General features: G+C 40.0%; 1 protein-coding gene across 2 annotated transcripts in view; it reads right to left on the reverse strand.

Annotated features, from left to right (window-relative positions):
* Positions 1-4,455: 4,455 nt before the first annotated feature.
* kcnj3a (potassium inwardly rectifying channel subfamily J member 3a) overlaps positions 4,456-27,948 on the reverse strand; it is a 34,056-nt gene continuing 10,563 nt past the window's right edge. For both annotated transcript variants that reach the window (XM_058082488.2, XM_058082486.2), the window contains one exon: positions 4,456-6,163. In XM_058082488.2, the coding sequence (XP_057938471.1) occupies positions 5,571-6,163 (593 nt within the window). In that variant the 3' untranslated portion in view covers positions 4,456-5,570. The remainder of the gene's footprint in view (positions 6,164-27,948) is intronic.

Raw genomic sequence — 27,948 nt, forward strand, 5'->3', positions numbered from 1 at the left:
GTTTAAGTTATTTTTGTTTGTTTGTTAGTATTTTTCTTTAGCAAGCGAGGTGGTAAAATGGCTCTTTTGATAGTAAAGGTTGCCGACCCCTGTACTAAGAACTAAAAGAGCCATAGAAGACAATATTAAGTGTGCCTTGCAAAATTAGTCAAAATCGTCTAAAATGGACGGTAGTGAAGATGTTGAATTTGAAAAACAGCTGGGATTGAATGAGTTAAAATTGCAGGATACCACGTTTGTACTTTTACAATCAGTAACTGTTACATTTGTTCACTTCCTGCTTTCCTAAAATAGTTTAAGTTATTTTTTTTGTTTGTTGGTATTTTTCTTTAGCAAACGAGGTGGTAAAATGGCTCTTTTCATAGTAAAGGTTGCCGACCCCTGTACTAAGAACTAAAAGAGCCATAGAAGACAATATTAAGTGTGCCTTGCGAAATTAGTCAAAATCGTCTAAAATGGACGGTAGTGAAGATGTTGAATTTGAAAAACAGCTGGGATTGAATGAGTTAAAATTGCAGGATACCACGTTTGTACTTTTACAATCAGTAACTGTTACATTTGTTCACTTCCTGCTTTCCTAAAATAGTTTAAGTTATTTTTTTTTGTTTGTTTGTATTTTCTGTTTTGATTGTAAAGGTTGCCGACCCCTGTACTAAGAACTAAAAGAGCCATAGGAGACAATATTAAGTGTGCCTTGCAAAATTAGTCAAAATCGTCTAAAATGGACGGTAGTGAAGATGTTGAATTTGAAAAACAGCTGGGATTGAATGAGTTAAAATTGCAGGATACCACGTTTGTACTTTTACAATCAGTAACTGTTACATTTGTTCACTTCCTGCTTTCCTAATATAGTTTAAGTTATTTTTTTGTCACATACCGAAGTACGAGGTCATCCGAAGATCTGTTCTATATGCACTGCAAATTGGATTCGAACTGAGAAAACACAAAATGCATCCAGTTTTTGTCCCCTTAAGCCTCGTTTCTATTTCCACTTCTAATCTGTGCCAAATGTTATTTATCAAGAAACCTATCAATAACACTTAGCCTGTCGGAACATCTCTCAACCTTCGAAAATCGGTATCAGCATTTGCGTCTATTGCTTTAGGATTGAAATTCTTTTTCCCGCAAAGACATGTGACAGCCTGTGTGACAAAGGAATACGAGCGAGCAGAGATGTCCTCAATGATAAAGGGACAGTGTATTCTGGCAGAGCAAGTGTTGATTCAGGTTGGGCATGAAGGGACGAACACCCCACTTTGGAGTAACCACCAGTTTTGCTATTCCGATCGGGTTTGTAAGATTCACACAGAAAGGTTACAATAGGTTAAAGACACAAATTGACTGAGCTGATTGTATCGCCGTGAGCCCTTCAGGGTCTCTCTTTTAAAAAAAAAATCCTATTATTATTTACCCGCTATGTGTAGCAGAAAGAAAGAGTGCATTGTGAATTAAGAACAGCGGCACTGATTTCACAAAACAATAAACGTGCCAAGGGAACATTTTTCTGGCAGTGACACCGTCTCTGTCTCTGAAGCTTTTATCTGACACACTTTGGTGACTGATTTAGAAATAGATTACATACATTTGGAGCATTCCGCAAATGTAACAATCAGGTACAAGAATATATTGGTGCAATGACGATGTCTTTCCCTGAGATTTCTGACGGGAAGTTGTGTTTTTGTTATCTGCAGGGACACATGTTCAGGATCCAGAGTGGAGTCTCTGGTGGTTCTGTTATTAAACACTTTGACCCCATAATTCAAATCCACTTGGCATTTCTCACACAGGAAACTTTAAAACCCCCACTGTAACTTTAGGGTGTTTTGACAAATCACCATGTTTGGTACACCCCTAATGGTGTTTACCAAACATGGTGACTGATGAGGAGCAAAATGTATTTGCAGGGGCATGGGTGTAATACGCTGTATACATTAGCAGCATGATTTATTAATGATTTTGGAAAAATCATGAGTGAAGCCGCAAAATTTGAATTGCAATGTGGTGATGGACCAGTGTAAACCCATTCACAGAATATTGATACTGTCCAATGGATGGAAAGTTTCCATAATGTCGCCCACTGAAAAGATACTATAATACTATCATAAAACAGTTACTGAACTGTGACCGCCATCCAATCCATCAAAGAACACCAAACAAGGGTAAATAGAAACAGCACAACAGGTTGTTGAATGCACACTAGGTTGTGCTACTCATTCCACACCTGCATGTTACGAATAGGGCATCACTTACGTAGTAAATAAGACTTTCAAATGGTACACAAAGCATAGTGAAGTCATTCGCACTTAGAATATGCATCTTGTGAGTCAAGCTGTCAAAAGTCAATGCCATGATAACAAAATGTAGCGAGAGTGGAACGTGTGGAACTACAGTGGAACCTCGGTTTTGGTAGGCTGCGGTTTTTGTATGATTTGGTTTTCAACAAAAAATATGTCTTGGTTATTGAATAGTGCGCTGAACAAACTAATTGGGTGCCCAAATAAAGCTACCACACGCTACTATCAGAAGAATGGATAGTGGTTCTTAGACCATAGACAGATTCTGGATGACATGATAACAAAATGTAGCTAGAGTGTAACGTGTGGAACTACAGTGGAACCTTGGTTTTTGTATGATTTGGTTTTCAACAAAAAATACGACTTGGTTATTGAATAGTGCGCTGAACAAACTAATCGGTAGAACCGGGTGCCCAAATAAAGCTACCACACGCTACTATCAAAAGAATGGATAGTGGTTCTTAGACCATAGACAGATTCTGGATGCCATGATAACAAAATGTAGCTAGAGTGTAACGTGTGGAACTACAGTGGAACCTTGGTTTTTGTATGATTTGGTTTTCAACAAAAAATACGACTTGGTTATTGAATAGTGCGCTGAACAAACTAATCGGTAGAATCGGGTGCCCAAATAAAGCTACCACACGCTACTATCAGGGGAATGGATAGTGGTTCTTACCATAGACCGATTCTGGATGTCATGATAACAAAATGTAGCTAGAGTGTAACGTGTGGAACTACAGTGGAACCTTGGTTTTGGTAGGCTATGATTTTTGTATGATTTGGTTTTCAACAAAAATACATCTTGGTTATTGAATAGTGCGCTGAACAAACTAATCGGTAGAATCGGGTGCCCAAATAAAGCTACCACACGCTACTATCAAAAGAATGGATAGTGGTTCTTAGACCATAGACAGATTCTGGATGCCATGATAACAAAATGTAGCTAGAGTGTAACGTGTGGAACTACAGTGGAACCTTGGTTTTTGTATGATTTGGTTTTCAACAAAAAATACGACTTGGTTATTGAATAGTGCGCTGAACAAACTAATCGGTAGAATCGGGTGCCCAAATAAAGCTACCACACGCTACTATCAAAAGAATGGATAGTGGTTCTTAGACCATAGACAGATTCTGGATGTCATGATAACAAAATGTAGCTAGTGTGTAACGTGTGGAACTACAGTGGAACCTTGGTTTTTGTATGATTTGGTTTTCAACAAAAAATACGACTTGGTTATTGAATAGTGCACTGAACAAACTAATCTGTAGAATCGGGTGCCCAAATAAAGCTACCACACGCTACTATCTGAAGAATGGATAGTGGTTCTTTTAGACCATAGACAGATTCTGGATGCCATGATAACAAAATGTAGCTAGAGTGTAACATATGGAACTACAGTGGAACCTCGGTTTTGGTAGGCTGCGGTTTTTGTATGACTTGGTTTTCAACAAAAAATGCGTCTTGGTTATTGTATAGTGCGCTGAACAAACTAATCGGTAGAATCGGGTGCACAAATAAATCTACCACACGCTACTATCTGAAGAATGGATAGTGGTTCTTTTAGACCATAGACAGATTCTGGTGAGGGAATCCTTTCATCATCTCTATTATTATGTATGTGTGGGTGGTTTATTTGTTCATAGAACACACACACACAAACACAGAACAATGCACAATGCTGTTCCTAGTTAACACAGGTTGCAGAGGGAGCGGTTTGAGCGAGACACATTATAGATAGTCATCTGTACCAGTGTGTGTAATGATGATTGTACCTGCAGCTGAAGTTTGCAGTAAAGTTTAAGTGAGCAAGTACGCAGCCTCTTCTGTTCTTATATATTAATGTATCAATACATGTGATTTGTTATTGGAAAAATATATTTTATCGCACCTTATGGAAGGGATTAATGGCGAAAACCAAGTTTCCACTGTAATTGCTTTTAAACAGCAAAACACGGATGACCGCTGCGGGACCAGAGAACACCGATGATTGACAGATTAATAAAACGGGACAGAGAGAATGGCTGTGTGTTACCATGGTAACCGGCGCTCAGAATGACTGTGAGTGGCCAACTGTCAACTGTAGTCTATTTTGTGTTTTTTGCATGTACTCGATCAGAACAGGATATAGTATATACCATGTAGGCAAAGAGTGCTAAACACTGTTGTTAGATCTTTATTCCTGAACGGTATCATACAATATTTGAATGCATTAAGAGAGAACCAAAAAGTGGTGGGATTGATTCAGTAAACAATGAAGATGGGGCTGTTATGGAAGCTGTGGCTTTAGAAAGATTATGCACTTCATATTATTGCTTTCATTGCGGAGAGGAGAATGCATGCCCACCTTCTAACTCCTAACCAGGCAGCGTCTTTATGATCATCTACTATAGCTTATCTAGATTTCTTTTTGTACAGTACTGCCTTACTGCCCCAAATTTCTAAGAAAATGCCCAAGAATGCTAACTAATATGATAGAATCTTATACAATTACTGCATTGTGCTTATCAAGTACCGGGACTGACCCTTTTAACTGAAATTTGACTTTAATAAACAAGTGTAAAATGCGTAGCTTGTGTGTCTGTTTCAGCCGGGACAAAAAGGTGTGGCGTAAAATGCATCATTTAACAAAATATTCAGTGTTTGCTCAATGAAACAGAGTCATTAAATTGGCACATGGTAAAGTAGTATGTCGTCGAAAGAGCAAAAAACAAACATGAAAAAATGGAAACAAGGTAATATAGTTAAGGCTAAACATCTTTGTCTATTACCTTTTGTATAGTCAATAAGAGGAGCATGCAATCAACGTAACATTGCCACAACTTTACATTAAACAACAAAAGCAAGAAACTCAAAACAAATGTGTGTGCCGTTCGTCGCCACAAATTAGAATCATGTCATGTTTGAAATCGTATGGCTTTGTGCAATTTTTCACTCACTCAAACGTTAGATTCGTGACTGAAACTCACTTTTTTTTTATATAAACATTGGTAAATGTCATGCCAGGAATTATTGAGATTGGGTTCTACATGCGCTGTTTTCTTCTTACATGCCCGATTGTGCTAATTGTACATTGTCCCAAAAAGAGTCCTTCATCATTGCATGTACACTTACATCCAAGACTAATGTGCTCAATTGCGTCACCCTACTTGATATAAGGTATTTGTGCACATATAGCCAGTCTACATTTCTGTTCTGATACAGCAAGAAGAATATTGGAATATTGTCCATTCATAAATTCAGGATTAAGGTAAGGAGGGGGGCAGGGGGTCGCTTTATGTGAAGCGATCTGAATTCATCTTTCTAAGTTTGGGCGGTAGGTGTCCGTCCATCCTGCCCCCTCCCCCGGCCAGTCGCTGCAGCTTGGGAGGTAAGTCTGCCACCGACTTGCTCATGGGCTCTGTGCTTATTTTGGAGGCCTTACCGCCCTGCTTGTCATCGGAAACACCAGGAACTGAACTGATTCGCTGCAGCTTCATGGGCAGGTCTCCAAAACTGTAAGTCATCTCTGAGGTGGTGGAGCTCATCCTTAGAAGCTTTTTGGGGAGGCCGTCCCGTCCTGTGATTTTCTGGAGCTTGGTGGGCAGCTTGGTGGTGCTGTCATTGTCCTCCAGGGTCTCCAAGCAGTCCAGGGAGCTGTTCTTGTCCCCGCTGTTGCACAACGATGGCGCCATGAGGGGCGAGGAGAGGAGCAGAGCCTCTTCCTGTTCCTTCACGCTGTAGGGAGGGGTAGGCACTTCAAAGGTGGCGTGGAACTGGGAGTAGTCCACCTTGAAGAAGCCTTCCTCCAAGGAGATAACTGGGAAGAAGCGATGTCCCCACAGAACCTCGTCCTCAGTGTAAGACGTCCTTGCTTGGCAGGTCATCCCTGTGGAGCGGCAAAAAAACACAAGCTGAAATGTCACATTACCTCAATAAATTAACTAGGACTTCAACAATTACAGCAAATTATCCGCCATTGTGTTGCCACAGCAGAGCCTAATGTTTAGAGATGATTAAACGCTGTGGTACTTTAATCACAGGCTTGGCACTCCTCCATTAGAATCAACTCTTTAGTTTTGTAGCGCCATTGTCTTTTTCACAGAGCAAAACAAGTCAATAGATGACATCAGCTGACAAAATAGAAGCCTATCATAAATTTCCACTTTTTACGAGTTATTGCAAAGTCACCCATAATAGGGACATTCATTTTCTACCGCTTGTCCTCAAGAGGGTCACGGGGATGCTGGAGCCTATCCCAGCTGTCTTCGGGCAAGAGGCAGGGTACACCCTGGACTGGTATAAATGGGATATATACTGAACATTTAATTCATTCATTTTCTACCGCTTTTCCTCACAAGGGTTGCGGGGGTGCTGGAGCCTATCCCAGCTGTCTTCGGGCAAGAGGCGGGGTACACCCTGGACTGGTCTAAATGGGACATATCAATCTGAAAATTTAATTCATTCATTTTCTACCGCTTTTCCTCACAAGGGTCGCAGGGGTGCTGGAGCCTATCCCAGCTGTCTTCAGGCAAGAGGCAGGGTGCACCCTGGACTGGTCTAAATGGGACATATCATCCTGAAAATTTGATTCATTCATTTTCTACTGCTTTTCCTCACAAAGGTTGCGGGGGTGCTGGAGCCTATCCCAGCAGTCTTCGGGCAAGAGGCGGGGTACACCCTGGACTGGTCTAAATGGTACATATCAATCTGAAAATTTAATTAATTCATTTTCTACCGCTTTTCCTCACAAGGGTCGCAGGGGTGCTGGAGCCTATCCCAGCTGTCTTCAGGCAAGAGGCGGGGTACACCCTGGATTGATCTAAATGGGACATATCATGCTATAAATTTCATTCATTCATTTTCTACCGCTTTTCCTCACAAGCGTCGCAGGGGGTGCTGGAGCCTATCCCAGCTGTCTTCGGTCAAGAGGCAGGGTACACCCTGTACTGGTCTAAATGGGACATATCATCCTGAAAATTTGATTCATTCATTTTCTACTGCTTTTCCTCACAAAGGTTGCGGGGTGCTGGAGCCTATCCCAGCAGTCTTCGGGCAAGAGGCGGGGTACTCCCTGGACTGGTCTCAATGGGACCTTCATTCACTCATTTTCTACCGCTTTTCCTCACAAGGGTAACGGGGGTGCTGGAGCCTATTCCAGCTGTCTTCGGGCAAGAGGCAGGGTGAACCCTGGACTGGTCTAAATGGGACGTTCATTCATTCATTTTCCACCGCTTTTCCTCACAAAGGTCGCAGGGGGTGCTGGAGCCTATCCCAGCTGTCTTCGGGCTAGAGGTGGGGTACACCCTGGACTGATCTAAATGGAACATATCATCTTGAAAATGTGTGTAAGGTTATTTGGATTAAGTTCAGGGTCCATTAAAATACCATATTAATTCATTTACACTGGATTTGGTTTTCAGGTGAAAATTCTTGCCAAAAATAAAATAAATAATACACTGTTTTGGTTATGGTACGGTCAAACGGTGCCCAAACAACTCTCCCAGCGATTCAAAAACACAGACTTAGTTCAACATAACTAATATTACAGGTCATTATTTATGGAAAAGTCTGTTAGAGTGCAGGCCACACAGCTAGGAGACCTGAGTTTGATTCCCTTGGGCATCTCTTTGTGGAGTTTGCATGTTCTCCCCGTGCATGCGTGGATTTTCTCCGGGTACTCCGGTTTCCTCCCACATTCCAAAAACATGCTAGGTTAATTAGCGACTCCAAATTGTCCATAGGTATGAATGTGAGTGTGAATGGTTGTTTGTCTATATGTGCCCTGTGATTGGCTGGCAACCACTCCAGGGTGGTAGAAATTAATGGACCGCTATTGTAAAAGGTTTTCATTCATTCATTCATTCATTAAGTGACTTCCGTACACTTCTAATCTGACCAGTACATATTCATGTATAATTTGTGAAAAAGAAGAAAAATGGCTTTTAGAGGAAATCCCAGGGCCTGTGAGCAACTTGTATTTAGCACATGAAAGAAGATAAAGGAGAACACAAGAGAATTGGCCGCAGGCGGAAACCCTTCAGGAGGACCATATCTCCTTTGATGGGAGTGACAGTGGTGCTTAATGGGACAAAAAGGGAATCTTATAGGTCAATCTGCAACGCTGTTACACAGGGGATGTGTTAATCTAACTGTTTGTGCATTTTGGGTTGTACAAGTACTACGCAGAACCCTGGATAGTAAACATTACTGCCAGCTTCTTGTCCGCCGACCACTAAGGGAGGTGATTCAGGGTCGTCATGGCAACGACTGAGATGCTTTTTCTCCATTGTGAAATGTAACCACATGCAGGGTCATTTCTCAGCTTATATTGACTAAAAAATATCTCACGTTTAATTTTTTTGGCAAAGTTACATCGAGTGGTTAGTGCGCAGACCTCACAGCTAGGAGACCAGGGTTCAATTCCACCCTCGGCTTATCTCTGTGTGGAGTTTGCATGTTCTCCCCGTGCATGCGTGGGTTTTTTCCGGGTACTCCGGTTTCCTCCCACATTCCAAAAACATGCTAGGTTAATTAGCGACTCCAAATTGTCCATAGGTATGAATGTGAGTGTGAATGGTTGTTTGTCTATATGTGCCCTGTGATTGGCTGGCCACCAGACAGAACAAAAAGAAACAAGACTACACATTTTTGAATCACATGACTTCAAGCCGGGCTGTACGGCGGTCGAGTGGTTAGCCTCACAGCTAGGAGACCAGGGTTCAATTCCACCCTCGGCCATCTCTGTGTGGAGTTTGCATGTTCTCCCCGTTCATGCGTGGACCCCGTGCACCTTTTCAGGTGATTGTCCACAGGTATGAATGTGAGTGTGAATGGTTGTTTGTCTTTTTGTGTCCTGTGATTGGCTGGCCACCAGTCCAGGGTGTACCACGCCTCTCGCCTGAAAACAGCTGGGATAGGCTCCAGCACCTACACTTCTAATCTGACCAGTATATATTCATGTATAATTTGTGGTAGAAAATGAATGAATGAATTGGGAATAAAATAAAATTCCGCTATATCGACCGTATGCATCACCGTTCTCGAGTAGGTGCCATAATAACCCCTCCCATTACATCATACCACTTTGCTTGCAGAGTATCTTAAACCTATTTATTTTATTAGTTTGAGTGGGCTTTCAAATAATCTTTAATTGAGTTTGCGTCTAAAACAATTGACAAAATAGGTTTTCTTCTTTAGCATTAAGCCGTGGGACGCTAGTGTCAAAGTTTTCTTGAAATCCATTAGGAAATTGGTGACTACAGTGGCTTATTATCATATACTTTAATTACCATCTTAATGCCTGCGATAACAGCCGTCGTCCAAAGTGAGACAACGGTGCAGAGATGTCATGATTGAAAGGATGGAGGCATCTGTGCCTCGTTCCCAAGGTCATGAATGAATTCAGCGACAGCAGCTCTGTACACAAGCACAGATGTGTACGAGGCAGAACATTCCGAGCATTTGAGCTATTCACAGTATTACAACATCTGAGTCCCAAGGCCTTTAGGCATATGGAAGTGTGCTGCAGTGGATCTAATGGGAAAAACCAATAAGAAATAAAGGGTTGGCGCGATTGGGAGTTAAGAATGATTGGAAACTGGGAGGCACTGTGAGCCTGTAAAACTGTGTAGGATCTGTTCATCACCACAAGTCGGCTTTGTTGAATATTCCAATCAATGCTGCGTCGTTATGGACTACCAAAGCACACCCACAAGATCAAAAATGCAGTTAGCTTTGGGAAAAATGAGTCCAAACAACTTAAACTAATGTGTACCCAAGGCAAAGGTTTGCTACAATAATGAGTAAAGAGAATAATGAGCCGAGTACACTCAACAAAAATATCAACACTTTTGTTTTTGCTCTCATCTTTCATGAGCTGAACTCAAACAGCAAAAGATTTTTCTACATACACAAAAGTTTCCTCAAAGTATTCATCACAAATATGTGTTTTCTTTGCTGAGGTAATTCATCCAAGATGCATAATTATTGGACGTCAACGCACATCTTCGACGCCACATTTCCAGTTATATTTTTTACATAAATGCAAATTGTGGTTGCAGAAGAATAATGTGTTTATTTTATGAATTGATGGTTTTAATAGTCCCTGTGATTGGCTGGCGACCAGTCCAGGGTGTACCCCGCCTCTAGCCCAAAGTCAGCTGGGATAGGCTCCAGCATACCTGCGACCCTAGTGAGGATATGGATGGATGGTTTGATTTTCTGCATGTTAAACTATAATATCAGGCACCTTGCCAAATACATGATTTTCTCATGCTTGGGAAAAATTAGCTCTTTAAAAAGTGACTTTTTTTTTTCAAAATGTGAACTCAGCACAGGATTATTTTAATGCTGTTAGCGCTGTCACATGCATAATCCAAATGAGAGCAGTAAACTGCCGAGTGAACCTCATCTTTGACAGACCTCTGAAGGCTTTTCACACTTTTTGCAATGTTATTAGCATAAAATGCAGAGTAGCACGGCAGAAAAGGGCCATGAGACTCCTCAATCCTTTAAATGACCGCAAAGCCTGAACATCTCCATTACTGGAGAAAGACTTTTTTTTTTTTTTTTACATCAAAATTATGGTAGAAAAAATACAAATCATTATTTTATTGGCAGATACAGTTTAAAGGAGGCTTTTCATTTTAAGATTCAACGGGTTACAAAATGGATCGACATGCCGAAACCTCATTTAATGCGACTGTAACCAATGAACAATGGAGAGCAACATCCTTTTGTTTTTTCATGTGGTGCACTGAGCATCGTCATTAAGTGAAGCTGCTACACTGACCACTGGTGTTAGGAGTGGTTCCAAAAAAAAAAGCTCTATTTTTCTCTTGTACGGCTGCCAGGCCCACCACACAAAGACAATGACAAACCACGCACTATTGTGTAAAATAAGCCCAATCGGTTGCGTGAGCAAATCTTCTTCTTTTTCTTTCTCTTTCAGCTTTTCCCTTCAGGGGTCGCCACACCAAATCAATCTCCTCCATCCAACCCTGTCTCTCTCACACCAACTACCCTCATGTCCTCCTTCACTACCTCCTCTTTGGTCTTCTTCTATACCTCCTACCTGGCAGCATCCTTCTACCAATATATTTACTATCTCTCCTGAACCATCTCAGTCTAGCCCAGGGGTGGGCAAACTTTTTGACTCGCGGGCCGCATTGATGTGACAAAATTTACAGGGGGGGGCAGACTATATATTTTACACGTAACAGTCCACCTGGTATTATTGTATCTGTAAAATTGTCATGCAATCTGCTATTATTATTTATTATTTTATATTTATATTTAAATATTTTAAAAATAATAAAATATAATAATTACAATAAAATTAAAATAATAATTATTATATTATTATTATGTAAAATATGCAAATATAACAATAATATTATATATAATTAATATAATAATTAGCATTAATATAATAATTATAATATTCATAATAGTTCTAATAATAATTATAATAATCTAATACTCTAATAATAATCTAATAATAATATAATAATAATAATAATTATTATTATTATTATTATGTGCTTGTGTCCCTTTTTTCAGGAGCACTTTGTAAACAACAGACCATGTCAAAAAACGAAATTGATAAAATCATCAAAAGGTTGGCTCAGGCCATGATGCCAGGTTGTATGTTGAGTTTAAATGAAATACTTTGGAAAGATTGGGCGGGCCGTATTCAAACACTTGGCGGGCCGGATGTGGCCCCCGGGCCGTAGTTTGCCCACCCTCAGAGAGGCTAGACTCTAGCCTCTCTGACTTTATCTCCAAGGCCTCTAACATGTAATGTCCCTCTTATGTACTCATTACTGATCCTATCCATCCTGGTCACTCCCAATGAGAACCTCAACATCCTTATCTCTGCTACCTCAAATTGTGCTTTCTGCAGACCAAACAACATGGCTGGTTTCACCACAGTTTTGTATACCTTTCCTTTCATTTTAGCTGAAACTCTTCTTTAGCTGACACTTTTCTCCACTTCTTCACCTCCTTTCCACAATCTCCATTGTTCTGAATTGTTGACACCGAGTACTTAAAATTCTCCACCTTCTGTATCTCTTCTCCCTGTAACCTCACTCTTCCACTTGGGTTCTTCTCATTCACACACATATACAAAATCTTGCTCCACGGCAGACCTCCACTCCTCTAGCATCTCCTCCACCTGTTCCTTACTCTCACTACAAATCTGCATCTGTCATCTGCAAATACCGACGAAATATCAGCCTCTAAAGGTGCAAATGTGAACATTGTTACAGTATGCACAAGAACGTCATGTATTGGATGTGTATGTTTGGATTGTATTTCATCCTGAGTCGATATGTGTCTGGCAGATGCAAGTTAAAATCCCAGTTGGGGATACTCCTCCTCAGAAGTGAGACCACTCCAGTTCCTGGAAATTGAACAAATCTTTGTGGATTATTCTGTTAGTTAGTCCAATTTCCCCGCACATTATGTCCAATTGTCAGATTTTCAAACTCACTTATTTGTTCATTTAACTCATACAGAATGATGGACAACACCGTGTCAGTCTCCTTTCTTTGTGTCAGAACAGGATCAAATCACTGCAGTGCATGTGAAGAGGCGTTCGAGTGCACCTCGTAACATTAATGTTACTGTACATATGCTAGCTGCCCCTTTGAGGCAAATCCGAAATATGACTGATTAAAGAGACAGCTCTATTATCCATTAAGTGACATGGGCCAGCATTTCTGATTCTGAAGGCTCTGGGCAGATTAGATCGACTGGATTGACTGAAAGCGGTGCATGAAGATTATAAACTGTTGAAATTTAGTTATTAATTAGTATAATTTCAAGTCTTTCTGAAACTGTTAAGGCCAGCAGAGAAGTCTTTGCTGGCCCAGACCACCCATCACTGTAAACTTCAGTACAATCCACAATGGCAGGTATATATATTTTCTGCTCATTTTAGTGTCTGACATCTTGGTGGGTGAACACAGCGGATTTGTGAGACAGAGCCTAACGGTGGAATAAGCGAGGAGTATCTCTCATTATGCGGTTCTCGTTTGAGATGGGCCACCCCGTTGAGGATTGAAATGTAATGGTATTGTCTTATACGTAGTAGTCACAGAGGCGAACACATTACCATTTACTGAAAGAAGAAGTGTAATGGATCCACGGTTACACAATTCTCACCTCACGGGCTGAATGAAGAATGGTTCGGTCGGAGAATCCGATGATGTATTCCTCCCCACAGTGTTTCCTCAAACACCTTTTCCCCGGGATTGTAATTTCCTTGTGTTTATGAGTTGAGCAATGAAGATGCCTGTGCGCGGATTCGCTTTTATTGCCTGAATATGAGTAGGGTAATTATCACTCTTACGTCTATGAAATGTCAGAAAATAGTAAAAGGGAAATAAATAAATAAATAAAAGCACCGTAGTCGTCTTTGAGGCCCAGTTGATATATTCAAATTGCTTTTTACCACCCACCATCTATTTAGACTCAAATGTATTTAATTTGTTGTCATAGTGGGAAAGGCTGCAAATCATCACATTTTAAAGGCTTTCACAAGCTAAATGTAGCAGTTCACAGTAAAATCATTTCTGCCAATTTCCTCCAATAGTGTGAGAGATGTGGAGATGTAAGATGGCTATAAATATAAGATGAGCATATGAAAAAAAATCTATTTTTGGTTTGGTATTTTTCAAAAACACATTTTCATGATTGCAGAAGCAACTGTTTAATTGCAACAAAAAAACGATCATATTTTTTCGCTGCTCTAAGATAACTTTGCCAACTTTTAAGATATAATTTTTCTAGTGTGGCTGCATTTGTCCAGGTCACTCGTGTGTGAGTGACAAGAAGAAAAGCTTTGACTTGCTTGTTGCAAGGGTGTACAAAGTTGCAGCCGTGCTGTTTTTTTATTGACCTGTGTCACAGTCTAGAAATATAATTTAACAAAGAAAATTAAAAAAACAACAACAGCAAACATTTGGGAATCAGCTTTAAAAGAGTAAAGTCGAAATATTAATAGAAAAAAACTGTAACCTAAGAAGAAAAAGGTGTAATTTTACAAGAATAACACTGAAATACTGTGAGGAAAACAACCTCACTTTAGTAGAATAAAGTCAAAATATTAAAGAAAGACTTTTTAAAGATGTAACAAATAGTAATGTAATCAAAATAGCCAATATAAAGTCTTACAAGAATACAGTCATAATTAAATAATTAAGAATTAAGAAAATTTGCAAGATGAAGGAAAAAACAACAGCAAAAATTAAAAAAAATAGCTTTAATTTTAAGAGATTTAAGACAAAATATTAAAAAGGGCCTATTACGCTCATTTTTGGCCCTTTGTATCGAGTTGTGGACTCCTATAGAGCAGCTACACACAATAACCCCCACAGAATCCTCCCTAGATCTTCCAGAATCTGCATCTATTCCAGCTGTATTTCCTTGGTTTTCCAAAACTTCTGTTTCAATTTATTCCACCCATGACCCACCCAGTCAGTTTGTACATCTAACAACTTGTACCGGGGCATGCCCATATAAGAAAATCACCTGCTGGATTAAGCCAATGACTTCTCACAAGGCAAAAAAAACCCGAAACCCAGCCTTTGGAGCCATCCACAACAGTTTCCCATGTACCTCTGTATGAGTGGCAAATAAAGGACTATTCTATTATATTTTATTCTATGCTATGCTATTTTATTCTATCCCGGACCTCTTACAGGTGTCACTTCCAAATGCGAGAATGCAACATGTATAGATCAGAAGAGTGCAAAATGCATAATGGGTTCCCTTTAGGAGAAAAGGACAAAAACTCTGAAAAAGTTGCAATTTTACAAGAATAAACATGATATAATATTATTACCCCTGCTCTAATGGATACTCCCAGCACCTTGAACCAGCTAGCACTGCCCATAGTGCACATGTTATGGACAAATATGGACAAAAAGTAGTGGGACATATGGACATTACACCTACAGGAAACAAAAATACACACAAAAAAGGTTTGTAATCTTTTTTTTCACACGAGTCTGCGAGAATTGATGTCCACTTATGAGGGCTTCCTGGCTCACCATCTCTGTTCCAAGTCATCCCGAAGGTGTTTGATGAGCTTCTTCCACAGTAAACCCATCCAAGCATGCTTTTATAGATGTTGCTTTGGAACAGAAAACCTGCCCTCACACTGTTGTCTCAATATAAGCATACAAAATGTCAATTTGTCAGGATCTGGCAGTGCTCCTGCTGTCTAAAAAAGCAGATAGGGGTCCTTCTGTAAAGTTGTAGTTCTCTTGTGGCCTGGTGTGGCTCTCTTGTACCTTTTCCATGCTCCAGAACTTACTAAGCCATTATTTAATAGGTATTGTTTTAGTAATTTTAGCTGCACTGTAATGATTATGAGTCCCGTATATTATTTTTTTTTAGATTGTACTGCACTGTGATTATAGCGTACTGTTGCAGGCCCAAGAAATCCGACAGTGTATTTCTGCCTGAATCTATGTGATACGCAGTAAGCGTGAATATCAACAATCTCCAAGCAACCTTTTGTCATTTCAGCTTTTTGTGTTCCAAAGAATTTTGCTGATGGTCAAAGTGAGAAGAAAAAAAAAATGTGTCTCTTGAAGCCTCACAAACGCTTCAATCTTGCTTTTGCAGAGAAATCAATTTTCAAAAGACAGCCCTGACTTTTTGTTGTGGAATGTCACTGCTACTTTGGAACAAGCAGTGAGAAGGCTTATGACTCTAGAGTACACAGATTCCTATAGTTGGTTTCCATAGAAACACAGTCTCAGGCAAGCGTGTCTTGGAGTTACATAAGGTGTTGCCAATAATATGAAATACACACAGATGTGGGCTTTGTCTTTTGTGTGAATTCCTATTTTTGGGATTGAAAGACAGTAACACAGAGCAGTGTTTTACTGCACCGATTTGGGCTTTTTAAACTGCTTATGTGGCTGACATTGTTGTGCATAATGTGCACACTTCAGATTTAAACATACTGTAGGTGACACCTTGAATGATGCCATGGCCTAGGTGTCAATCTTTGAACACAAAAAATTCCATTAGCTCTGGGGTGAGTCAGATATTTGTCTAATCTTTTGTTTTTGTTTTTTATTCCATGTCATATAGAGTGATGACTTGGTTAAAGTCCTAAATTCGACTCAAACCAAAATGGACTCTAACCAAAGCAGATTTTTCAATAGAAAATACTGTAAATTAATCAATTAATCTGTTCCAGACACTCAAGAATATTACCACAAGATAATACCAGGTGCAATAAGGATAACATTTTCATCATCATAATCATAAAAATAACAAGCTACTGTTAGGACCGTAACACCATGCCAAACTCTGAACCCCCAACACCACTTCCTGTCAAACACTGGAACATATTCATAGCATATTTATGTTTAAAATACTGTCTTCGGTGGCTATATAAACATATATTAAAAAAACTACATTTTCCATTATTTTATAATTCACAGTAGAACATAGGTAAGTTTCAGGAAAATATCAGTTCCCAACAAAAAGTTGAAAACTGATTTTTTGTGAACAGATACATTCCAAGCATAACTTTTACTTAGACACAAATTATTTGCTTTTGTGACAGCTCAAATAAATGTACCACAACATAACACAAAAAGGCTACACACACATCCAATAACACCTTCTGCCATTGTTAAATACAGGGGTCCGTGACACCCGATGTCCAAAAGTGTTGTGGTAGCGCAGTGTGTTGACTCACCAAAACACCCCATCCCCAAGCGTTTGGCTAAGAAATGCTGGGTTCAAGTCCAACAAAAAGAACAACCACTTTGGAAGGTTAGTACTGAGAATGCTAAACCAAGCTGTCGTGTTCAAATAAGCTAAACAGTTAATTGTGTGTCAGCAAACTGAGACTACGACAGCTCCACCTTTTGTTGTGATTGGGAAAAGAAGGCATCTCTTTGTGGAGAGGTTTTTATTTGTTTCAAGCGGCCATCAAATTGAGACACTGACTATCAGTGTGAAGGTCAGACCTGCAGAATCCAGGTGTCTGTTCTGGATTTCTTTTGACTTTTGTTTCACCTGATGGAGAAAACAAAAAGCAAAAAGCCGGGCTGTTAGCGTGCAGACCTCACAGCTCGGAGACCAGGGTTCAATTCCACCCTCGGCCATCTCTGTGTGGAGTTTGCATGTTCTCCCCGTGCATGCGTGGGTTTTCTCCGGGTACTCCGGTTTCCTCCCACATTCCAAAAACATGCTAGGTTAATTAGCGACTCCAAATTGTCCATAGGTATGAATGTGAGTGTGAATGGTTGTTTGTCTATATGTGCCCTGTGATTGGCTGGCCACCAATCCAGGGTGTACCCCGCCTTTCGCACGAAGACAGCTGGGATAGGCTCCAGCACCCCCGTGACCCTCATGAGGAAAAAGCGGTAGAAAATGAATGAATGATTGACTTCAAGCCGGGCTGCACGGCGATCGAGTGGTTAGCGTGTAGACCTCACAGCTAGGAGAGCAGGGTTCAATTCCACCCTCGGCCATCTCTGTGTCGAGCTAGGTTAATTAGCGACTCCAAATTGTCCATAGGTATGAATGTGAGTGTGAATGGTTGTTTGTCTCTATGTGCCCTGTGATTGGCTGGCGACGAGTCCTCTCGCCCAAAGACAGCTGGGATAGGCCCCAGCACCCCCGCGACCCTCATGAGGAAAAAGCGGTAGAAAATGAATGAATGAATGTTTCAGGCTCACTTGCAATAAATGCACATTTTGTTCTTAATAGTGCACAGCTTTGGTTGTCTAATAGAGTGAAGCAGCCGCAGAGTCAGCAGCAAAGATAAAATGGGTTGTTTGGTAGTGGGGGGGGGGGTTCTGGAATAGAAAAGCACTGTGGACTCAACCAGCCTTGATAGTAGTTGGAAAAAAAAACATGAGTGTTTTTTACCGACTTGTTTCCCTGTCCTGATGTATCTCACCCGAGGTTGTGGATTGTGGAGAATGATATTCATTTGGCTAAGTCATATTCTCAGCGACAAATCAACAACACGGACCTGAGAGCACTCCGGAGACAATCTAGTGTCAGTCTTGGCGACATTACGCTCATTCATCAAAAGCAATACTGAAATTGGTTTGTTTGTGAAAATGGTTTCTTAAAAGGATCCAGGCTTCTGAGAGTTCTTTATTCTATTTAGGGAAGAGCTCACAAAGTACTTTCTTCATCCCTATCCCCTTGTCTCTTTCTATCTGCTTCTCTCTTCCACACAGTCTCACACACACACACACACACACTCACACACACGTAATCACACACGAGCACACTCACTCACAAGTGCAGTGCTGTCAACAGAGTCCCCTGACAAGCTTTCAGGGATGGAAAAGGATTAAGTGTTGTGCATAAAGAGAAATTCCAAAAAAAAAAAAAAAGGAATAAGGATCATCTGTCATCCAAACTGGGCATGCCACTGATGGAATCACATCTTCCGACACAACTTTGTTCATTGACCAAAGCACAAGGATCACATGTCCCGAAATACTATCAGATGGAGTGACATGTAACCATTGACCATTCTGACATTACTGGTCACAGAAGAGTACCCACAATCTAACACTCCAAGATGGTTCCATTGAATTAAAAAAAAAAACAGAGTCCCACAAGGAATCAATTGTACCGAAGGTCCTTCAAACTGACTATAAAGAAACCATCCAACGTTTGACGCAGAGTTCTAGATTTGAACCTACAGTTCAAATCAGTTGGTTTGGACTAATCCTTGGATTGTCCAAATAACACAAGTACATTTTACCAAAGGTCTTGAATGCTACTGATGGACCCAGACTTAATCAAACCTAAACTTGGTAATGGTATTGGTTTTATTTCATTTGAACATGCATCAGATTACAATTGAATGCATCACATAATCAGTTCACAGTTCCACATGTCCAAAAGGAGTAGGAAGAAGCAAAGCTTATTAAATCCTACCCCTCCATCTGGTACTTTTACAATCAGTACCTGTTACATTTGTTCACTTCCTGCTTTCCTAATATAGTTTAAGTTTTTTTTTTTTTAGGTTTTTTTTTTTTGGCCTGTACCGAAGTACGAGGTGATATGAGCATCCAATGACATAATGGGTACCATAGTAAGTGTCAATATAGTGATATGTATAGCACATCATGACTGGTTCAAGACTCTTCATCCTTGTATCCAAAAGGAGTAGGAAGAAGCAAAGCTTATTAAATCCTACCCCTCCATCTGGTACTTTTACAATCAGTAACTGTTACATTTGTTCACTTCCTGCTTTCCTAATATAGTAGTTTAAGATTTTATTTTATATAGCACATCATGACTGGTTCAAGACTCTTCATCCTTGTATTTAGCAAACATCAACTGCTTGTATTGTTTCTTGAATTGGCTCATCGTTGTGCATTGTTTGAGGGTCTTACTCAATCCATTCCATAGTTTGATTCCACATACTGAAATGCTATGGCTTTTTAACGTAGTCCTAGCATATAAGTGTTTCAAATGTACTTCTTCCCTGAGATCATATTTCTTCTCTCATGTAGAGAAGTATTAGATGACATTTTTAGGTAATTGGTTATTTTTAGCCTTATGCATTATTTTAGCTGTTTGAAGATGAACTATATCAGCAAGTTGAAGTATTTGTGATTTTAGAAATAAGGAGTTAGTATGTTCTCTGTAGGCGGCATTATGAATTATCCTTACTGACCTTTTTTGCAGTACATTTAGCGAGTGAAGATTGCTTTTATAGTTATTAGCCCATATTTCCACACAATAAGTAAGATATGGTAGAACCAGAGAGCAATAAAGAGTGTGGAGTGATTTCTGATTGAGAACAAATTTTGCACACACAAACACTATTTGTCCCACAACTCTTAACGCGCGGTATAGGGATGGAGGTCAATCCGATATTTACCAATACTACTTTCTAAGACATACGATCCCGGTGGTATTCCTGCTAGGCGGCACGACTAAAGTATGACCCACCAGAGTGCAAAGCCGCTCTTCTTACTTAAGTTACTAATCCACACCTCTGTGGCGGCAAATAAAATAAACCACAGTTCTTACAGATATCAATATCACTGGAGGAGGAGGAGGAATCACTAAGCTAACTAACTAACGAAAAGGGCTGAAAACAGAAGAATGAGTGGAACTGCGTTACAATGGAGATTAACCAGCTATGAATAGGAAATTAGTGAATAGATTGTTAAGAGGCTGCACGGCGGTCTAGTGGTTAGCATACAGACCAGGGTTCAATTCCACCCTCGGCCATCTCTGTGTGGAGTTTGCATGTTCTCCCCAGTGCATGGGTGGGTTTTCTCCGGGTACTCCGATTTCCTTTCACATTCCAAAAACATGCTAGGTTAATTAGCCACTCCAATGGGTTCCCATGACAAAAAATGTAAAAATGCCAATTAAAGTGGTGACGGCCTCCTGGATACAATGTTCTTGTACAACAAGACCAGTTTTGAAGTATTAATCAGTAAAAGTCTTACTGGCTGTGTTGAACAACCCTGATTGTCAAATTTAGAGTTGAAACCAGGGTTCAATTCCACCCTCGGCCATCTCTGTGTGGAGTTTGTATGTTCTCCCCATGGGTTTTCTCCGGGTGATCCGGTTTCCTCCCAAATTCCAAAAACATGCTAGGTTAATTGGCGACTCTAAATTGTCCATAGGTATGAATGTGAGTGTGAATGGTTGTTTGAATGGCGACTAGGACCAGAGGGACCACTTGGAACAGTGAATGTATGGACATAAATGTATAATTGCCTTATGATATGCAATTGTCCATGTGTTTGATGAGTTACAGCAGGTACAGTACACCTTGGACTGGTCGCCATCCAATCATATAGACAAACTAGCATTCACCCTCATGGACAATTTCGAGTTTCCGGTAAACCTAACGTGTATATATTTGGAAGATGTGAGGAAGCCGTAAGTTGCAAGTTAATGAAGGTTTCATGACTCTAGAACGTATTAGTATTACACGGTAAATCATCTGAGTATGGAAACAAATTGTGTAAGACTCCACTGTATTTCATGCTCCATTGTGTAAAACACAAAGGATGCCATTTGTCTCCTAATAGGAGCTACTGAGTAGGCTTTTTAAAATAAAGTGAAGAAGTGTGGAGGAATGCTGAGCCATCGCCGAGACAATGTTGTTATAATGGTGAGATGATTACATCATATTTAAAAGTCACATCTGATATACTGTAAAGCCTTTATTGCTCAGTACACCAGTCGGACCAGCTGTTTCTATGGTGACCATGCAGTAAAAGGCAGCATATCCGGAAACATTCCACTGCTTATTTCCTTTAGTTTGACTTTTTTTTTACAAAATGGAAGAAAGTCCCTTGTGCCGTTAAAATTGTGTCCAAGTGTGCGATCTGTTTGCAAAAGTGGCTTACAGTTGTTGGCAGCACGTAGCTTTTAGTGCTCGTGCACACTGACGGCTTAGCTGTAAGAAGAAGGAGAAGGAGGGGGAGGATGGGAGGATGGGAGGAGGAAAAAGGCAGGGGAAGTGCACTGCTGTGTGGGGGAGGGGAGCGCCTGGATGCTGAGGCTTGAGTGGGGATGCTGTCGGAAAAGAACGGAAGGGAATGTGAGCGGGGGCTGCCAGCCATCTCCACGCAAGGTGGGGAGTCGGGCAGGGCGACGAGGAGCATATGGCTGTAGGCTATTAACACAGGAAGGAGAGTGGAAGTAGAGGCGGTGCTTAACGCTATCATGAAGGTAACCAGTTACTGTATAAAACTACATGGATCGATTCCAAACCACCAACCACATTCATTCATTCATTCATTCATTTTCTACTACTTATCTTCATGAGGGTCGCAGGAGTGCTGGAGCCTATCCCAGCTGTCTTCGGGCAAAAGGCAAGGTACACCCTGGACTGGTGGCCAGCCAATCACAGGGCACATATAGACAAACAACCATTCACACTCACATTCATACCTATGGACAATTTGGAGTGGAAGCAATATTTGAAGCTAGAAGAATATAATCTGAAAGTTTACATGTATTGTGTGGTGTACCCCAGGGGTCAATGCCGAGACCAAAACTCTTAGCCCTATATATAAAATAAACAAAATACAAACAAAACAAAAACAAATGTTTGGATGTTGTAATAGACAGTCAAATGAGTTGGAAATCCAGCATTACAAATAAAACATCATAAAGTAGGAAGAAATATTATCAACAATGAAAAAAACTAAATTTGTTCTGGAACAGAAATGACTCCATTCTGTCTATTCTGGTTTTAACGTATCTAACTTGATACGAGAAAAAATTAAAAATTAAAAATTAAAAATTAAAAATTAAAAATTAAAAATTAAAAATTAAAAATTAAAAATTAAAAATTAAAAATTAAAAATTAAAAATTAAAAATTAAAAATTAAAAATTAAAAATTAAAAATTAAAAATTAAATTAAAATAAAAAAAACATTTAATGTATAATGCTGGTTATAGAGAGCATAGAAAACTTTTCATCCTAAACACACAGTTAATAATATTTTCTGATCTGGTAAATGTTTAAAGAGCTAAAATTATACCTAAAACAAACAATAAAGTGTTACCCAAAAACGTAATACAATTCTCAACAGGAAAGGAGAAATATTACCTTTGGGAAAAAAAAAAAATTTTACATTTATGTGTGCGGATAATGCTAAAAACCTTTTTTTGCAGACCCAGTGAAGCAAATTTTTCTTGATGAACACGTTTGTGTTATTTTATGAGCACGGCCATTGTGTTGGACAACGTTTGTGGCCAATCCTGAGCTGAGCAGCCTTGAAAAGTGTGAAAAAGCTGATTTTTTTTTGCTTCCTTTTTTGCACTCCAAAAAGCCAATCTAAAAACATCAGTGGTGCACTGCTGGCGTAAGGGAGGTGTAATCCGTACACTGTCAACGGATAATGGTGTGGAGACCGTAGTGGCAAAGTCAGTAGGTAACGAACCCTCAGATATGGACTCTGTGGTTCACACCTCTGACCGCCCTGTCGCAGAAATGCTAGGCCTATAACAGGTGGGTGAGTGGGAGGAAAAACCACCACCGACTCTCCCCCAGGCTGAATGTGAGGTTGGCTCATCTCCTGATGGAGTGAGAGGATAGAAGAGAGAAAAGGGAATTTCAGCTGAGAAGGGAGCTGTAGCTTAAAAAAAACTCAAAGTTGAGTCAGAGGCACTTACGTTACGTCGACTAGAGCTAGAGAGCATCCGACATGGATGCAAGCAAAGCGTCAACATTTGTTTCATTGGTCCCTGTTTTCCGTGAAACACAAGTTGAGGCAGACTTTGTAGCGTTTGAGAGGATCGCAACTGCTTGGAACTGGATTTGAATTCCGCAGCTTTATTTTGTCAGGGTTTTTCGAAAATATATGAATAAATCATGCTGGTTTGTGGTTCAATATGACCCAACCATCCATCAATTTTTGATGCCGCTTATTCTCATTAGGGTCGCGGATATGCTGGAGCCTATGCCAGCTGTCTTGTCGTGAGGATAAGTGGTAGAAAATGAATGAATGAATGAATATTGAAGCATTGGCCTATATGTAGTATTCTACGCTGGTCATTAATGTAAGTAATGTTCGGTGAGACACACAAGCACCAGGCTTTGTTGTCGTAACAACAGGCTTTTGGGGCAGGTTTCATGTATGTCACAACACAATGTCCCTCACAATACTACTACTACCACTACTACTACTACTACTACTACTACTACTACTAATAATAATAATAATAATAATAATAATAATAATAATAATAATATAATTAATAATAATAATATAATATTATAATAATATATTCATATAATAATAATATAATAATAATATATATTTAATAATATAATAATATAATAATAATATTATAATAATAATATAATAATCCAAATCATAACACAGGCTACTATTGCAGCTGTAATCCACTCCAAGGTAAAACCCTGACGTCATTTCTTACACATTTATTGAAACACACACAAGCATGAGTCCTATTTAGGCCTTAAATTATTTATTCTCTCAGATTATGTCTACTTTATTGGGTAAAGGTGGCTATAGGGATGTTATTATATGTCCATGTGCTCTAATAATGTTAAGAAGCCAGCAAATAGCCAGTAAAATAAAGTATTTTTTATTTTATTTTATTTTATTTTATTTTATTTTATTTTATTTTATTTTATTTTATTTTATTTTATTTTATTTTATTTATTTATTTTTGGGGTTTTTTGTTTCAAACAAAATAAAAAGGTATTCTATTTATCAGTAAAAAAAATCTCACTTTGCAGAAATTCACTTATCACTTATCGGTTCTGGAACCAATTAAGCAAGATAAACAAGGGATTACTGCACAAGTATCGGCATGAAGAAGAGTTTGATGTTTTAAGCCTTGAGCGGTATCAAAGAAAAGAATCAATTGTTTTTTCAAGCCGGAACTGTACAAAGCAAAGCGAGTCCATCCACTGCAAGCTTGCCTGAGCGACAAGAATAGAAAAGGAAAATCCCTGAGGAGTCTCTTGCCTTAAGAACAACATATTCATGTAGCTTTGTGTTTAGGCTGCACCATTGATTCACCTGCACTTCGGGGACGGTGGTGGCAGCTCTACCGATCAATGTGGCCTGTGGCCAACACTGCAAGTGCACAAGCTCTGAAACGAGCTTAAGCTGCCAATATTATCACAGTCACACAACATGTAGCACTTTGCCCCCGAGTGCCCGTCGTCGTCTGTAACGGCAACCTCAGTGCCACCTCGTGTTTGTTTTGTTGAGGCCTCGTCTATGCCTCGCTAGCCTGAAGAGAAAGACATTGGTGCTGAATGGATCTCTGGTGGTTTCATCGCACCGGTTCATCCCGGGTCTGCCCTCGGAGCTCCTCTATCGGTGATTTATTGCTACCCGGTGGGGGGGTTGACAAATCCCTAAAGACACAATTAACGTGTCGCCCCCTTGGGAAGCCAGTGCAGTTCATCTAAAAGGGATAATGAATCCAGGATGTCTGGTGTGGCGCTGCTATGACCATTATGGGAAAGTCACTGCGGCGCATCAGCAATACACACAAACTGCGTAACTGTGTTACCGTCACGTTCAATTCTCTCTTGAATAAAACCTGATATATTATCCTGAGGGCGGCATGGCGGTCTAGTGGTTAGCGTGCAGACCTCACAGCTAGGAAACCAGGGTTCAAATCCACCCTCAGCCCTCTACCGCTTTTTTTTTCACGAGGGTCGCGGGGGTGCTGGGGCCTATCCCAGCTGTCTTCGGGCGAGAGGCGGGGTACACCCTGGACTGGTGGCCAGCCAATCACAGGGCACATATAGACAAACAACCATTCACACTCACATTCATACCTATGGACAATTTGGAGTCGCTAATTAACCTAGCATGTTTTTGGAATGTGGGAGGAAACCGAAGTACCCGGAGAAAACCCACGCATGCACGGGGAGAACATGCAAACTCCACACAGAGATAGCCGAGGATGGAATTGAACCCTGGTCTCCTAGCTGTGAGGTCTACGCGCTACCCACTCGACTGCCGTGCCGCCGGAGTTAATTATGAGCTATGAAAAAACAGTCTGGTTTACAGTGTCACCTTACAAAGAACGCTAAACTCATCACACAGCAACTTAACACGCATTTTTTTAAATGCATTATCAAACCGCTGTGCCGGTTTTGCACTGTTTATGCCACTTTATGTCACTGAAAAGAATAATCATTATTGTGGCAAACACTGAAGGGGAAAAAGTGTGCAGGTCCTCAGCTCCTTCTGCTGATGTTCAAACCAGGCTAACGATGACAGTGGATGAACATCTCGTCCTTTTCCAAGGAAAATGCCTGTTCTGCTTTGTGATTTCAGTTTATACTAAAGTTCTTTTGCTGAAAACAATAACTTTTTCTACCTTTTCTTTGACATTAATATATATGGGTCAAAATTGACCCGAACACCATAGATGTTTCTTTAGTGATTAATACTAAAATGAGAAAATAAATAAAACTAATTGATTTAAGAGATATGTTCTATATCCCTCAGTAATAGCCAGGTAACAAAAGAACCTTCAATTTATTAATATGATTCTTTTGACATTCATTTTACCATATTTGGAAATTGAAATTGAGGGGTATAGTGACAAAAAAAAGCCTACATGGCAACACCAAAAGTATTAAAAACAACATTTTCATGGATGAGGAAGCCTAAGAAGATAAACAAGACATTTTTCACACCACTGTACATGATGGTAACTTATTGTTTTTAGTGTATTTTATAGCTGATTTAATGCACGGGTCAAAACCGACCCGTTAACAATGTTCATGAATTCAAAGGTATTCCAATTCATTTCATGGTTGAAGGTATCATGTAGGAGCATTCCACAGTTTTTAAGGACCTACACTATTAAACGTGAAGGATTCTGTATTTGACAGGACCACTCTGCTGTATTTGAGAATGTGAACGACTACCAGAGATACACTCTTCAAAGATCCTCTATGTGACAGTCATCTCTTTTAATAACAATGGCGACGCACTCTAAGTTCGTGCACGTGGATACCCATTTGAAGTTCACCATCTCTAGCCTCTGCTCTCCCGAGTCGTCACCCCGAGCACGTCTGATTCGACAACGCACTCCTGATCTGCAGTTATTACTTCCCCTCTAAACCCACTTTAACCCCTCGAGATGAGATGTGACACAGAGCGCTCTCTGTGAGGTGACCCGCAATAAATTATAGGTCACGTTGTCCAGACAGTCACAGTCGGCTCATATCCAAAGTCCAATTGTGGCAAGTTCAGAACATCAGGAATAGGATAGCAGCTCTTAGTCCTAATTGAAACTATTAAGCCATGTGCACAATGGAAACCACTCCATTTTAATTTCAATTAAGTGTGCTGATAATAAAAGCGTGGATCAGGCCATGACATTGGCTGCTCTGCTAATCAACTGCAATAAATGTTTCTAATGAATTATACTGGCTGATTTCTATTCCGGAACAAAAAAAAATAGAAATCTTCATTGCAGTAATTAGTCTTCATTCCATGTTTAACTCAGCATTTGCACAACAACAACAACAACAAGCAAAGGTAGGATGCCATCATTAGGACACATTATTTCTCGCCAACACGAGACAGGTCATTCTTTTTCATTTCGCTCATCTTAATGGAAGAAGCCAGTATTTGGGACACTGAAAATAAACCAAGTCCTACTACTTGGTTAAAGTCAGGATAAAGTTGCAATATTAAAGGGGATATATTGTGCTTCTTCCACTTTTCTGACAATTTTCTGTTAAACGATGCCAAAGTGTCAGATAATGAGATTTGGGTATTTGGAAGTGAACCCTGAAAGAAGTTTTGGATGGAAATGCAATCTGAACTTCCTTATAAGAACTGCATGTTGCCTGCACTAAGTAAATGTGCACCGATGTATCCGGAAGTCCTCGGGAGCGCTTGGGAGAGTGACCAATTTGATTGAAAGTGTGACCAATTTGATTTGAAAAAGGACTCCTCCTTTTTGCCAATTGCACAGGCGGATGCGTGGGTGCGCCGGACTGCGCTCCTCAAAAAAATTGGCCTGTTTTACAAAATTAGAGCCCTGTGACTTAATTTGCGTAACTTTGCAACTTTTTCTTGTAATTTTCATTTTCCATTTTTTCTTTCAGAATTGCTCAATTATTATTATTATTACTGCATTCATAGTGGACCATATATCCCGCGCATGCAT

Source organism: Doryrhamphus excisus, linkage group LG12, assembly GCF_037039965.1.
Source record: "Doryrhamphus excisus strain RoL-2023G ecotype Guam linkage group LG12, RoL_Dexc_Guam_v1.1, whole genome shotgun sequence".
NCBI classification, from domain to species: domain Eukaryota; kingdom Metazoa; phylum Chordata; class Actinopteri; order Syngnathiformes; family Syngnathidae; genus Doryrhamphus; species Doryrhamphus excisus.